Source organism: Rousettus aegyptiacus, unplaced genomic scaffold, assembly GCF_014176215.1.
Source record: "Rousettus aegyptiacus isolate mRouAeg1 unplaced genomic scaffold, mRouAeg1.p scaffold_m13_p_5, whole genome shotgun sequence".
Taxonomy (NCBI): Eukaryota; Metazoa; Chordata; class Mammalia; order Chiroptera; family Pteropodidae; genus Rousettus; species Rousettus aegyptiacus.
This window is the reverse complement of record NW_023416308.1, coordinates 56,880,706-56,896,538: the sequence shown is the minus strand read 5'-3', so window position 1 is coordinate 56,896,538 and position 15,833 is coordinate 56,880,706. Positions and strand designations below refer to the sequence as shown.

Below are 15,833 nucleotides of genomic sequence, written 5' to 3'. Positions count from 1 at the left end.
TGATGTTTCTGCCACTAGCTTTGGACATTTGGAAGATTCCTTCAATTTATCAAATTTGTTGTCTCGGCTCCTCAGTACCTTCAGCTGGATTTCATTGTTAACAGGGCTTATTTCCAGTTTTGACTTGGCACGTGGACAATAGCATCATGACTCAAAGTGATCTCTGTGTTGACAATTTTCCGTTGTTTCCTCAAAATACCCTTTGCTGATATTTAAATAATCTTTAATGAGCATAAGAATTCCCTCTGGGAGGGAAAAATAGTGTTTCATTTGGATAATATGCTACTATGTAAATCAGATTACTACAGTTTTTCTCATTTTAAAAAGAGACCATATTCTAATAAAAATCTTATAATTTCATAACCACTAATTGAAAATTTATAATTTTATTCTTTTATTGTATTCTTAATTTTTACTGCTATTGTTATTATTTTATATTAGTATGCTTTTCTATCCAGTTTCACTATATGCCATTTGAGCAAAGACCATCTCATATATGCCTCTTTATTCTCTTTCAACAGGTAGAGCAGTGCAAGCTTACAAGGAGCTTAATATTGTTAAACAAGGAGGCATCTATTAAAGGAATTTGAAGTCTGAATTTAAGTTGAATTTCTACACTATGATAGAATATTTGCCTGAATATTTTAACTAAACAGTGTATTTTGGACTACAAATAAAGGAGGAAAGAACAATGTTCTCCCTCTGTTAACAACGTGGTCTAGTGGTTTGTCATCTTCTGAATGTAATAAGGGTTGATACACATTGTCATTCTCATAAGTGATAGCATCTCTGAATCATCTGACTAGTCTTCTATAGATAGATTAGAAAATGACAAAAAAGAAATCTATTAAATATTCAATTTATATTATGTGTGCAACATAATACCACTATACATAAAACATTTATCAAAATGTTTTTTTTTAATGAATAATGCTTTAATTCTTGGAAACCCTTGAAAGTTTTATAATGACAGTTTGCACTCATTTAACTTTTTTAAAGAAACTTAACTTCAAAGTTGAAAGGCAACTTAAACTTAAAGAAATGTGTGCATATTTTCTTTAAGAATTCACCTTAGATATTTACATGGGGTAAAAAGTTTTTCTCCCACTGTAACTGAATGCCATTATAAGATACAATTTCTAATAAACATTTCAAATTTTCTAGAAATTATCATATAAAATGTATTAATGATCATTAAAAGTACATTTTTTATAATCGTGTGGACATAAGAGGCTAATATTTACTCTAGATTATATTACTGATACACTTAGGTTATATCGTATGAATAAACTAGATAAGGCCATAATTAGAGCTAACCAGAAGGTGAAGAGGATTGAGGTCTGGCATTAGGCCTAATTTTTGAGGAAAAAAAAAAAAATGGGCACAGAAGTAAATGTTTAAAAGAGGATTGAAGTCCAAAAGGCAAATTTGGAACCTAGGGAGGCTTGATAATGTCTGGTCATGATCCAGGAAACAAATGAAAACATAATGATCCAATGCCAAGAAGTAAAGCTTCCCTAAGGAACCCACTGTAGGAGTCTCAGATTAGGTGATACTTAAAATATCTTGGCAGGAAGAAAATTATTATCCGAGTAGCCTATCCATAAATGGTACTAGTTTCAAATGGGGTTAGAGAAGGTGAGATATCAGCTCAATCCCAAGACAAGGCTCTACAAGGGAAATCATCATCTCCATAAATAAAATAATATATCAGTGCCTCAAAAACCTTCACTGGAAGAAAGGCAGATGGGCCCCAGAGTCATCATCTCATGGTAGAACTTTATTTTGCTGTCAGGAATCTCTCATGGAAGACTACTGACAACACCATCCTAACTTTAAGCAGTCATTGTTTCTTGTTTATTGCTCTAGTCTGATTCTAAGAAGGGGTGGCACCTCTCCCTCAGAAGCATTCCAGAAATTTATGCAGTGCTATGGTTGTTTCAGTGATTCTATGATACACTCCTTTAATTTAGAGAGTGGAGACCAGTAATGCTGAGTTACCTATAATTACAATGCACTTGACTAATAAACGTCCTGCAAGACATTCACAGGAGCTGAAAATTTTCTTTATAATTTTTTGAGAGTAGAATCTAATTCTGCATTATATTATATACAAGTTATTTTTGACACATAATAGTTATGTCAATACAGAAATTGTGTAAATTACAGCAAGATTATATTTAATTTTGTTAAGAACTTTACCAGGAGTTGTTGACCATTTAGAAAATAATACCACCTAACACCAATGGCACTCTTGATATTTGAATGACAAATACCACACTTGGATCAGTTTGCATTTGTAGCTACTATATTCATGGGAGATTTTATGAGCAAAAACAAACTTTGATTGCTTCTTTTTAAAATTAAGTTTATTGGGATCACATTAGTTAATAATAGGTTTCAAGTGTACGGTTTAATATTATGTCATATATATATTGCAATATGTGTTCACCATCCAAAGTTAAATTTTCTTCCATTACCATATATCTATCTCTCTCCTCTCTCCCTTCTCTCTGGTAACCACTAAACTGTTGTCTGAGTTTTTGTTTTTTCATCTTATTCATTTGTCGCTTTCAGCTTTATATCCCACATATAAATGAAAGCATATGATTCCCAACTTTTTCTGTCTGACTTTTTTCACTGGGCATGATAATCAAGATCCATCAATGTCGTTGCAAATGACAGTATTTCATTTTTTCTTATGACTGAATAATATTCCATTGTATATATGTACCACCTATCCTTTTTATCCAATCATCTGTCAAAGAGCATTTTGGTTGTTTCCATATCTTGGTCACTGTGAATAATGCTGCTATGAACATTGGAATGCATATATCTTTACAGATGAATGTTTTCAAATATCTTGTGTAGATACCCAGAAGACAGATTGTTGAGTTGTATGGTGATTCTAGTCTTAATTTTTTGAGTTTTCTATAGTGGCTGCACCAATTTAAATTCCTCCAGTATTGTATGAGGGTTCCTTTTTCTCCACAACCTCTCCAGCACTTGTTATTACTCGTCTTGTTGATGACAGCCATTCTAACAGGTATGAGGTGGTATCTCACTGTGGTTTTGATTTGCATTTCCCTAATAGCTAGTGAAGTTGAGCATCTTTTCATATGTCTATTAGCTATTTGTATGTCTTCTTGTGAGAAGTGTGTGTTCAGGTCCTCTGCCTATTTTTTAATTGGATTGTTTGTTATTGTTGTTGAATTGTACGAGTTCTTTTTATATTTTGGATATTAGCCCTTTATCGGTGGGGTTGATTGCAAATATCTTCTCCCACACAGCTGGTTGCCTCTTTGTCTTGTTGACAGTTTCTTTTGCTGTGCAGAAGTTTTTAGGTTGATGTAGTCCCATTCATTTATTTTTTGCTTTTACTTCTCTTGCCTATGAGGTCAAAGTCATAAAATCTTCTCTAAATCCCAGGTCAATAAGTTTAGTTCCTTAGTTTTCTTCTGTGCAATTTATTGTTTCAGGTCTTATATTTAGGTCTTTGATCGATTTTTGAGTTAATTTTGGTGTATAGTGATAGATAGCAGATTAGTTTCATTCTATTGCATGTGGCTTTCCAATTTTCCCAGCATGTTTATTGAAGAGGCTTTCTTTTCTCCACTGATTAGTTTTGGCTCCTTTGTCAAAAATTATATCCCCTTATATCCGTGGGTTTACTTCTGAGCTCCCAATTCTGTTCCACTGGTTTACATATCTGTTTTTCTGCCAATACATGTTGTTTTGATTATTGTCATTTTGTAGTATAATTTGAACTCAGGCAGTATGATACCTCTGGTCTTGTTCTTTTAATTATTTCTTTATGTCTTCTGTTATAATAGTTCCTGAGAGCTTACAAATTGAATTAAATACTATTTTATGTTACCTCTCTTTTATTAAATTATTTTGTATATAGTTATATTAAAACATTTATTAATTTTTATAAAATATTTGTTATTAAAAGAATTTTGGAACCACTAACCTAAATAAGGGTGTGCAGCACTTTTTATTCAATTCTATATTGTTTTTCTGGGCTTGCTGAGACAAGAATGGATGGGGTATTTACCAAGGTTAAGGGATAACGAAAAAGAAAAGAAGAAAGAGAAATATATATATTATATATATATGAATGTGATTTTAGATTAATGAGAATAATTTATTAAACATCTTCAGTTGATGTCACGCTATATAATTGCCTCCAAATCTAGCTCCTGGCTTGCCTCCACATCTGAGATCATTTTACCCAAATAATTTGGATGTTCCTATAGCATTTCTTATTTTCCTGATACAAACCTAAGAGAAAGCTATTCGGAAAAAATTCAGTCATTATAAGAAAAAAAATCAGAAACTCAGAAATGGAAAACCATGTAAGACAAATTAGTGTTTAATCTCATAATAGTAATAACTATGAATTAGAAACTATATGAACTGTGATTAACAGATAAAATAAAAAAAATTAGGAAATAAACTTGGGGGAAGTGAGAGGAAGTATTACAGGAGAGTAAATCAAATAATTTGAGTTTACCTATAATAATACCTTCTTGGTAGGCAATTTAAAAACCCATCTCTTCAAAGATTAAATCAAAACTGGTTACACTTTGCTCAGGACTGGGACACTCTACATAGACATGTAACCATCCTCCTCTTACAATGAACTTTATTTCTAAGAGAAATTTGAGAGAAAGAAAGAGGGTGAGTGAGTATATGCTAAGATGATTTGAAAGTAACAATGAACTAGGCATCATTCCATAGTGTAGTGGTTAGCATATCTGCTTTACATGCAGAAGGTCCTGGGTTTGTGTCCCAGCGAAGCCATAATCCATGGTCTATGGCCATGCCACCCTGTGTCTGATCTCTGAAGCTAAGCAGGGTCGAGCATGGTTAGTACTTGGAAGGGAAGGAGACCGCCGAGGAAGATCAGGTGCTGTTAGGCATCAACTAAAATATATATATATGGAAGTGGCAATGAACAACAAAGCACTATGTAACAGAGTATAATAGAATAAATGTTCAGACTAGCCCCTGTTTTCAGTCTGTACTTTAGCAAGTCTTACCCCTCTATTTTTCCACAGAACATCAACCTTTTCTTTCTCTTGCCTGTTTTGACATTTTTCAGAACACAAGACTTGGAACTAAAGAATCTAAATTAAAATCAACTATTTATTGTTGATTTCAGTAGAAAAGTAGAAATGTCAGTTTGGACTTGAGGAGGATAATTCTGCTAGAGAAATGATAAATGATGAGACAATGTGCTGGGGGGAGTATAAGTGATGTTAGCCTGCATAGTGTAAGAATTTCCAGAATTATATGCATACTTAGGATCTATAGCATCCTGAATTATGAACTTAGAAAAAAATTTTTTTTATCGTGATTGTGACTACGTGATAACCTTAGGTCAAGATTCTCAACCTTGGCACAAATGACATTTTGGAATATTCTGTGTTGTGAGGACTGTCCTGTGCACTGTAAGATATTTACCATCTTCCCTGGCCTCTATTCACTAAATTCCAGTAGCACACCTGGAAATTCCAACAAATACCATATGTTGACAAAATACCGTATGGCTAATTTTGCAGAAGTCTCTTAGAACCTCAGAGTTGTTACCTTTGTATTAGAAATAATTATAATTCTCAGCTCACAGAATCTAATAATAGCATATATCAAAGTGCTTTATAAATGTAACATAAATATAATAATGATGATTATTATTATAAGTAATAGTAGTAGTAATAATTATGGTAGTGGTAACAGGGTTCTAGATACCAATAACCCTGGATTTGTATTACAAGTTTGTCATTTATTTGCTGAATAAATTTAGTTAATTGATTTCAGCCTCAGTTTTGTCATCTATAAACTGGTGGGATGGTTGTTTTGTTACATGATATATGGCAAAACCATTTTTCAGTATAATGTCTGGCATATAGTATTAGAACACAATATTATAACTTATTGAGTACCTATGATATACTACCCATTTATAAATGTTAATATAAATTGATCATCATAATAATACTGTAAGGAGACACTATTATGTGCAATTAATAAATGGAATAGCAAAAAATAAAAGTAGTTGACTCAAGGCTAGAAAATAATAGTACTGGAATTTAAACCCAAGTGTGTCTGACTGTAAACCTCATGAGTTTCGTGGTATATAAATATATAAAATATATTCATTAAATGTTAATTTTATGCATCATAGGCATTTATATTTATTTAAATAATCATATTTTTAATGTGTAAAGAGTAGTCGAGATTATTTTTTTCATGACTTGATTGTGCAATTTAATTCTAATTGAGAGTTTAAAGAAAGTTCATGTGCTTCTCCCAATTTTTATAAATTCATTATGATGCAAGAATGAATACCATATTTGACAATAAATTCCTCTAGTTAATTATTGTGATAGAAATATAATTGGTATAAACATTTGTCAGTTATTTCATGTAATATGTTTTTGTTGTAGCTTAAGAAAAAGAATCTCAACTAGATTATCTAGGACTCAACAAAATACTTCTTAGTGTCTACCCACTGCGAGTGGTCAATTTTTACTGGATGAATGTTTAGAATACCATGAACATTTGGATTTTTTGCCCCCAAAAAGAATGGATATATAATACATCTTTAAAAAGCAACTCAATTTATCCATATTTTAAGTATGAAGGTATATATTTTTTTCAGTTATAATTTTTTAAACTTGAGTTTCCTGGGGTAGTCATTCTTGCATTTGTTTCTTGATTTTGTGTGTGTGTGTGGTTATCCACAGAGGATGTAAACCTCCGATTGTTTGGTACAATCATTAGAAATATGTTTTTCCTTAACTCTTGCCTCTCTATTTTTCTAAGGCAGTGGTTTTAAAGGAGGGCAGTTTTGACCCCAGAGGACATTTAACAAGGTCTAGAGACATATTTTGATTATCATCTTTTGGGGAGGTATGCTACTGAAATCTAATGACTAGAGGCCAGGCTTGATGGTTAATACCTTGCAACACACAGGACAGTCCTCACAACAGAGAATGTCTCAAAATGTCACTTGTACCAAGACTGAGAATCTCATCAAAGGTCAAATGCATGATTAAGAAAAATAAAGCAAAAAGTTTGATTTTTATCTAAGTTCACGATTCAGAATGCTATAGATCCTAGGTATGCATATAATTCTGTAAATTCTTACACTAACATGACTTATACTCCCCTCAGCACATTGTCTCATCATTTATCATTTCTCTAGCAGAAATATCCTCCTCAAGAACAAGCTCACATTTGGAGCCCATTTCTATTTCTACTTTTCCATGAAATTTTTATTAGTTTAAAATTACCTTTATCATAGAATTTCTCTGAATATTAACTAATTAAATAAGAATCTAATATCTAGTATATAGAAGGCACTTAACTATTTTTCCCTTTTACCTTCCTTTTTATGCCTTTTCTGATATCCTTATTTGTTTTATTTACCTACTGATAAACATTTAATTGTATAGAGTTTTGATATTTTCATTCAGTTATTAGAATTTTCGAAGACATGTCTCATTTGTTCTATGAAAATATATATATTTGCATTATATAATTTTCCCCTACACTCCAGAATTAATAGCACTAAGTAGTGCTCGATTGAATGAGTGAAAAAGGAATATATGGAGAATGCATGAAGATCAATGTTTTCATATCTGTGGAACCCAACTAGTAATGCAATATTATTTTTAACATTCTAAGAGTTTTAGAAAATTTTAAAGTTTTTAAATGTTTTTATTTAGTGTTATTTAGATGATAATAATACTCTGCTTTACATGACTACGAAGGTATATATTTAACTCATTTCCCATTTAGAAAAAAAAGTTCAGCTCATGCCCAGGAATGCTACATTTTCTAGGATTTGACATTTTCAGGGATAGAGAACTACTATATTTTGTAAATGGAAATACCACTGCTAAAAACAGAATACTATAAATAGAATGATGTCATTTTTTTCCTCAAAGACTATTGCTATACTAGAGCGATAAAAAAAAAAAAAAAAAAAAAAAAAAAGAAGAAGAAGAAGAAGAAGAAGATATTTTGTGACAAACTTTGGGGGTAAGGAGAGGACTATAATCCGCGCATTATCTTGGGATAAATGCTGCAGCCACAGCACTGCTGGAGAGTGTTCTTGGGGCAAACAGAAAATGGGTTAAAAATGTACAAAACCATGTTTGAAATGTTTATTTTTCCATTAATGAATTACAAAAAAATGTAAATTCTGTTAAGGTCCTGCAATTTATTAAAACAATGTAATTTGATAATTATATGTTTCTTTTGGTAATATGCTTGTTGAGTACAAGGAAAGAGCAAGAATTTTGAATGTAAACATAATTGAGAAAAAGAACATATCCTGATACTTCAAGAAATTTTAAAGTGTGTCCTTTTTGGTCCTTACAGAAAGTGTGGACTATGGGCCAGTGTTTGTGCAAGAACCAAATGATATAATTTTCCCAACTGATTCTGATGAAAAGAAAGTAGCGCTGAATTGTGAAGTTCGTGGCAATCCAGTTCCCAATTACAGGTAGAAATTCTCTATTAATTATTTTTCTTGTCTTAAATATTCCCTTCAATGAAATTTTGACACTCCCAGGGAGTATTTTAATATCTCAAGTCTTTTTTACATATTTGTCTTCTGATTTTCTTAAGATGGCTTCGAAATGGAACAGAAATAGATTTGGAAAGTGATTATCGCTACAGTTTGATAGACGGGACCTTCATTATAAGCAATCCAAGTGAAGCAAAGGATTCTGGTCATTATCAGTGTTTAGCAGCCAACACTTTTGGAAGTATTCTTAGTAGAGAAGCCATACTTCAGTTTGCCTGTGAGTAAAGTTTTTTGCTTTTTCCATGTATATGTATGTAGTGTATATATATGTAATTTTAAAGCTTAAGCAAAAGCTTCATGCCTCAAATTTTAAAATAGTGGAAAACCTTGGTAAGGCTTAGGACTATGCAAATAATGCATTTTTTTCCCCTGACATATTTTGAAATTCCCTGAAATGTTCAGTCTCTTCATATGAACCACATACTGTTCTGGAAGATTAAAAATCCTGTTCATGAAAGCAGACAAAGTTTCAGAATTCAAAAATCTTTTGAAATCTAGTTAAAAAATAGATTTATAATTCTGTCTGCTTTTAAAAATATCTCCTTATCTGCTTTTATTTGTCTACTGTCTACTGTAGTCTATTTGCTATAAATTCTTCGGGGCAAAAGATAGCATATTCTGAAAAATCTGCTTATGGTCAGTTAACCAAAGAAATGCCTCTGAAATGCTAACATTTCAGATTATGACTATAACCTCCCTCCTAGCTGTCCCATTTTTTTAATTAAAAAAGAGATACAACATTTATCTCTTGCATATATACTAGAATCTATACATTTTCTAAAATAGTTTATATATCTAATTAACTAAGTGTATTGATTTCTTAAAACTCTTAAAATTATTTTACTTGTGTTGAGGACTTATACCAAATTGAGGATAGGCCACTAAGAGGGAAAAAAACCTTAGTATTATTTCTTAGTAAGTAATCCTACTTGAATTTAAATTTTTAAGGATTACAAATTCTAAAATATAGATAGGAGGGCCAGGAATCTTTGTGTTAATAATTCATATGTAACTATATTGGGTACATAATTTATCACAAAATGATTTTTCAGTTAAAATTACACCCTGAAGAATGGAATAATTGATTTTCTCTATATAATTTTCCTCATGTATTATTTCTAATTAACCCAAAATCCACACACCCTATTATAAGAATGTGAAGGAAAAAGGAAATAAAAGAATGATAATGAATTGGTCTGGAGAACATTAATCTAGGTCCTAGAAAAATGTAAATAGTATCTTTTAAAGTAGATTTGGCTAAGGAGTTCATATAGGTACGTTACATACACCATATATACCGATAGTAGCCTAGATATTTTAGAAAATATTATGTGGCTCATCACAGAACCTAATATTTTTCAGTATGCACATTAAAAAATAACCTAATAAACAAAATAAATAAGCTTCTTAATCACTCCCCTGTTCAATAGAGCAGTGTTTTCATGACAGATATAGCAAATCTGGAAAATATGATTTATAATATATTAGTGGCTTATACCTTTCTCTTTGGACTATACAATCTGACACATACACACCAATTCACAAAGTGCCTGTATATCAATTATTTGTTCCCCAAAATCAACAGTGACAATAAAACATGTGAAGTTTTCTGAATGCTGCAGAACAGACATCTATTTACTGGAAGGTTTTAGCTATCCGTATGACTGTGCCTTCCTAGGATTCCTGCAAAGACTAGTCACAGTTATCAAATACTCATCCTCACCTGCAGTGAGGACATTGGCACCAGCATTTACAGTTCAATGACTAAGCAAGAAAAGCTCTATTTTTCAATCCAGTGATCAATCAATTGATCAATCAATCTATCATCTATCATCTATATCATGGTTCCCAAACCCCCAGGCCTGTTAGGAACCGGGCTGCACAGTAGGAGGTGAGCAGCAGATGAGAGAAGGATTTTTCATCTGTATTTGCAGCCACTCCCCAGCGCTAGCATCACTGCCTCAGCTCCACCTCAGATCACCAGGTGTTAGATTCTCAACACTAAGGACTGGAACACCAGTCCTTAGTAGTAATAAGTTTGGGAACTGCTGATCTATATTACTTATTCGCTTACCGATTCAGCATCAAATTGTCTTGAGTTTCGTTTAGAACACTATTTGCTTTATTTTTAACTTAAACATATGGGCAGACATACATATGCATTCATTGGTAGCCTTTATGGCCTTGCCCCTCCCCACTCCCACCACACTTGACTCTACACTGTGTTCTGTAGACCTTACATATGCATAAAAACCTACAGATGCCTAGTCTAAGCAGTCAGTCATTTACATAGAAAAAGCCACTTCTGCCTCAAAGTTACTTCCCCACTAGATTTCATCATGTCTATATTGATTATATAAAAATTTAAGTTCTTTAGGTTTAGTTTCATCTTTTTTTCCAGATGATCTTAGTGAAAAATATGCAAATATAGGTGGTAGAGAGGAAGGGTGAAGAGTTGATCAATTTGCTTTCAAATATATTTAGTGTGAGCATGGGTGCATCAAGGTAGTTTTGCGATTAGGGGGAGAAAATGAGATAGGAAGTTGATGAGAAAAAGGACTTCTGAAAGGAAACGAAAGGAGATACAAAGGTAAAGGAAGACCAAAAACTTTGTGACAACTTTCTTTTACATCATGATTTTCTGTGTCCAGCCCCATAGATAGAAAATTAACTCACTGTTTATTGTTGATAGAATTTTTAAAGGCCAAAGGACTTTTGTGTGTGGAGGAACCCTCTTTGCTCTTGACGCATTTTAAAATGAAATTATCAATTCTTTCTATTCATCAACCACTTTAAATATTATTACACAGCTAATTTAAATATTATTACACAGCTAATATTTTAAAACTAATATATTTAGAAAATTTAGATACATATTAAAAACTATAGAATCAAATTAACTATTCAAATCTAATACCTGAGTATTAAAGGTTTTAAATGTCATAAAATTAGACAAAATTTACAAATTATAAAAATGATCATAAAACTTTTTATTAATACTTATAACAACGTTTAGTGCTTATTCTTGAGTTATACTTTTATGCTTTAGTCAGTTTACAATAATTTTATCATGTAGATATTTTTACCATTTATACATTAACTGCATCACATACATGCAGTAACTTTATTGGATATGTTTTTCTATACTGTGTAGTAATATTGTGATTTTCTAAAATAAAATAGAAAAGAGGGTTATATTACCTGTTTAACAGACAACTTCTTTTACAATTTGAACATTATTTTTGTTTTATCAATGACACCTTAAATCTATAGCTTTTACATAGCCGTTTGCCTTTTGTAGTACAACATTTACTTAAAATGATGTGATTCTAAGACCTATTGGACAGTGTTAAACAAACATCAGATGGGTCTTGTCTAATTATATTTATAGAAAAAATATGAATCTATATTATAAATAGATACATATTTAATTAAAGAATTAAGGTATCCATATACTTACAATTTTATATTTATTATAGTTAATGAAATTTAAACATATTAGAGTTATCTTTTTGCATGAAAAATACATATATACTATATACTCACATATTAAACTCTCTGATTTTGAGTAACATTAGAGTTGCATGAGTTTTTGTAGATTTAACCTACTTATATGTGTGTATAAATCATCACAGTTTGGCTATTGAGATTCCCTTAATGCTAGCTTCTTTGTTCTCTTATTATCAGAAACATATTTTAAAATATTCTAGCTTTCTTCTAATAGTCTTGAACCCCAGCCAGGTCAAGCATAGATTTAGATACTTTTCATTGATCATAATGTTATAAAGACTAAAATGTAGGTGCTAGAGAGGCATATCAGATTATTCCGAATAAGTTCTGATCGTGGTAGAATAAAATTATTTATAAAATAGCTTAGTAAAAGAGATTTTTAAAAGCAACAACTTTTTCTAAGTCTCAAATTTATATTAGTAGCTTATATTTACTGAATACTTACTTTCTGTGACAGACAGTGCTCTATTTTAAAATACATTAGCTCATTTATCCTTCAAGCCAACATATGAGTTGTTATATTGTAAAATATAAATCCATTTTACAGATGATACCTCTTATTCAACTCTAGAGGTATTCACATAAATAATTTTATTAAATCCTATTCTAATATAAATATGTATTATGGTCACTTTATGACATACTCAATTTAATTTTTTAATTCCTTTTTTAAGCTATATGTTATAATTCTTTTTAAAAAATCATTTTTTCATCAACTATCATTTTATAATCAATTTATTAATACCTATATGATATAAAAAATAAATACTAGTAACAAAAATAAATATGTAATCATTCTGCCTTTGTTCTCATTGTCCAAATTTAGTAATAAACTACTTGCTTAATTTTTCTCATGGCAGTTTAAGACTTTAAGAAATATTGGATCTCTTTATAGATCTGAATTTGGATATTTATAGTAACTTTGCTATGTAGTTATTTTTCTTATTGTATTTTCTCTTTTAATAAACCTTTTTCCTTATAATTTTTTAAAGTTAATTGCATGATCTGTGGTTGGGACCTGTAATGCTATACTTTCTAAATGAATTTGAGACAGGACAAAGGCTTTTGAAGAGAATGATGATAAGAAAGTGAGGGTTGGCAGCTTCGCCTGTGATTTAGCAATAATAAAAGGTTTATTTAGTGTATGGAAAAATTAAGTAAGTGTAAAACAAATTTAGTTTATTTTAAAGCTTTGTTCCTATTGATTTTAAACTCAATATATCAACAGGTGCAAAATAACAAATATATATATTTATATAATAATTATTCATTTTACTTACATAGTTTATCTTAACCTTATTTTGAAGGTGATTAATATGATTTGCTATCTAAAGATAAATATGTAAATAATTAAATAACAACACCAAGAAAAAATACATTTTACAGTAAGAGGTCAAGATAGTATAGGCCATAATGTCTCATAATTATTGGAAACTGAACACATAATGCAATATATGTATGATATATTATTGAATTGTACACTTCAAACCTACATAGTTTCATTAACCAATGTCACTCCAATAAATTTAATAAAATAAAAATAATAAAAAAGACAGAAATATTTCCTTAGGATTCCCAGGGCTTGGAGCAAAATGATAAATACAAACATTTAAAGGACCCTAATTTTCCCCAAATTCTTTAAGAGAAGAAAATTTTTTCTTGGCATTTAATTCTCATAGAAATTTCTCAAATGAGGCTTTATATAGAGATCATAACAACATTCCTACACCATTTCAATAGCAAGTTTAATTAGCCTGACATAAAACCAAGCCAATCTTTTAAATGTAACTAGAATTTAATCATGAAACTATTCACTTCATTTATGAATCTTTTTTTAAATTTTGATTTGAGCAGCTAATGGATTTGAGCAGCTGCTTCATATTTGCTCATTTCCCCTTTTAATCTACTCCTCATATGTCTAAATGTCTATCCATAAGGATCTTTCACGTTTTCCTTCCTTAAATGAATACTTATAAACATGGATCAACTTAGTGATTGTTAATAATATACTTTAGTACTAATAAATATATACCTCATAAATATATAGTAAAATTAATGAAGTGGAGAAGTCATGTCTATGAACTATTCATTTTAAGTTCAGAAAGAAAGATATAAAAATAAAGTCAGTGTATTATTGCTAGTGATGATTGTTACTGGTTATCAATAAGATTATTCTTGACAAAGTATATTTTATTCCTGAGCTTATGTTCATCATGAGGATAATTTCCTCACCAAGTATAATCATTTTTCTTTAGTGACAAGCAAGAATACACCATATAAAACTCTGTCACTAGATTAGCTTATTACCATGCTGATGAGAATTTGGAATTGATAATGTGACACTGCAGACTTCTCAAACATCCTTCAGAAATCCAAAGCTCATAACAGTCTCTCCAAAATTTGGATTTTTAGAAATAGTTTATACCAGTAAGTCAAATATAAAAAGAATCAAGAATAAGATCTTTTTATGCTGTCTCTTGCTTTATCCCTCATAAACTGATAGTTCGTATCCAAATTTGAACATATTGCTTTCCAGTGCATTTAGATTATTTAGATCCAGAATATTTCATTAGTTTTCCTTGAAGCAGTTGATTAAAATAACCTCCTTAACTCTTTGAGAAGTTATATGATTTTTACAGACTTTGTATTTAAGCACTTTAATTTAACCTTTCATTTTTATTCAAAACTCAAAAATTACTTTTCTAGCTTTCTCATAACATTTTACCCTAAAGTAAAATTGACCTCAGACTTTCAAAGCACATTTTACTATCGTTTAGCATCCAATGAATTATTTGAATAATTGCTAACTTCACAGTATATCCAACACTTTATTTCATTAGTCTATGAGGTTTTATCCATAATAACTTTATTAAATTATTTGAATATTAATATGAGTCACATTGACATGGATGATTTAATATTTGTAAAAATATCTGGTTTTATTACCAAATAAATTAATATTCACTTGTAATTTTGTCTTCTCTAACAAAACAATTTTTTCTTTTACAAAATTATTGCTCAGAGAATATAGTTTATGTCTTCCTTTTAAAAGGCAATTATTCTGATCATAATAGATATAGTTACTGTGAGTATATCACCCCTTGACAAAGGACAATATTAATTCCCTGAGAGCACAGAAAAAATATTTAGAAATACATAATTTTATGCTTTAAAAGACAACTGTGGTAAGTGAATCAAAGATGAAACCTGTGACAGATTGTTGTCAAATCCTTAATTCTATGACATCTTATAAGCTTTCAAGTATTATATTTATTAAAGTTCATCTGAACGTATACTTTCATGATTTATGGAAATCTAGAAAGGCCTTATCCATATATGAAAGATGATCTCCAGCAAAATGACCTCACTTACTTGCCTTTAACCAGGGTGCTTTTGATCTCAGTACCCCTTTTCCTTTTTTTTCAGAAATGCAGAAAGGCAAAATCTTTCACTCACCTTGTGTGAAGAAACTCAGAAAGATCAATATCAGGGAGAGTATAAGTTCTCTGACTCTTATTGCTCATGCTCATTTACCTAATTCATTACTCTCTAATCCTTAGATTTTTCCCTAGCACAAAAAATTCCAAGGCATAAAAGTACAACAGAATTTTAAATCTCACTACTAATACCAGGTTTACTTGATAAAACAGCAGCCCCATCTCAGGACAATTTATAATTCAGGTGAATATAAAGACACTAATATAAAACAAAAATGTATAAA

General features: G+C 30.6%; 1 protein-coding gene across 4 annotated transcripts in view; it reads left to right on the top strand.

Moving 5' to 3' along the window:
• CNTN5 (contactin 5) overlaps window positions 1–15,833 on the top strand; it is a 1,096,099-nt gene that overhangs the window by 660,899 nt on the left and 419,367 nt on the right. For all 4 annotated transcript variants that reach the window (XM_016134020.2, XM_016134019.2, XM_016134021.2 and 1 more), the window contains 2 exons: window positions 8,395–8,518; window positions 8,644–8,819. In XM_016134020.2, coding sequence (XP_015989506.2) covers window positions 8,395–8,518; window positions 8,644–8,819 — 300 coding nt within the window. The remainder of the gene's footprint in view (window positions 1–8,394; window positions 8,519–8,643; window positions 8,820–15,833) is intronic.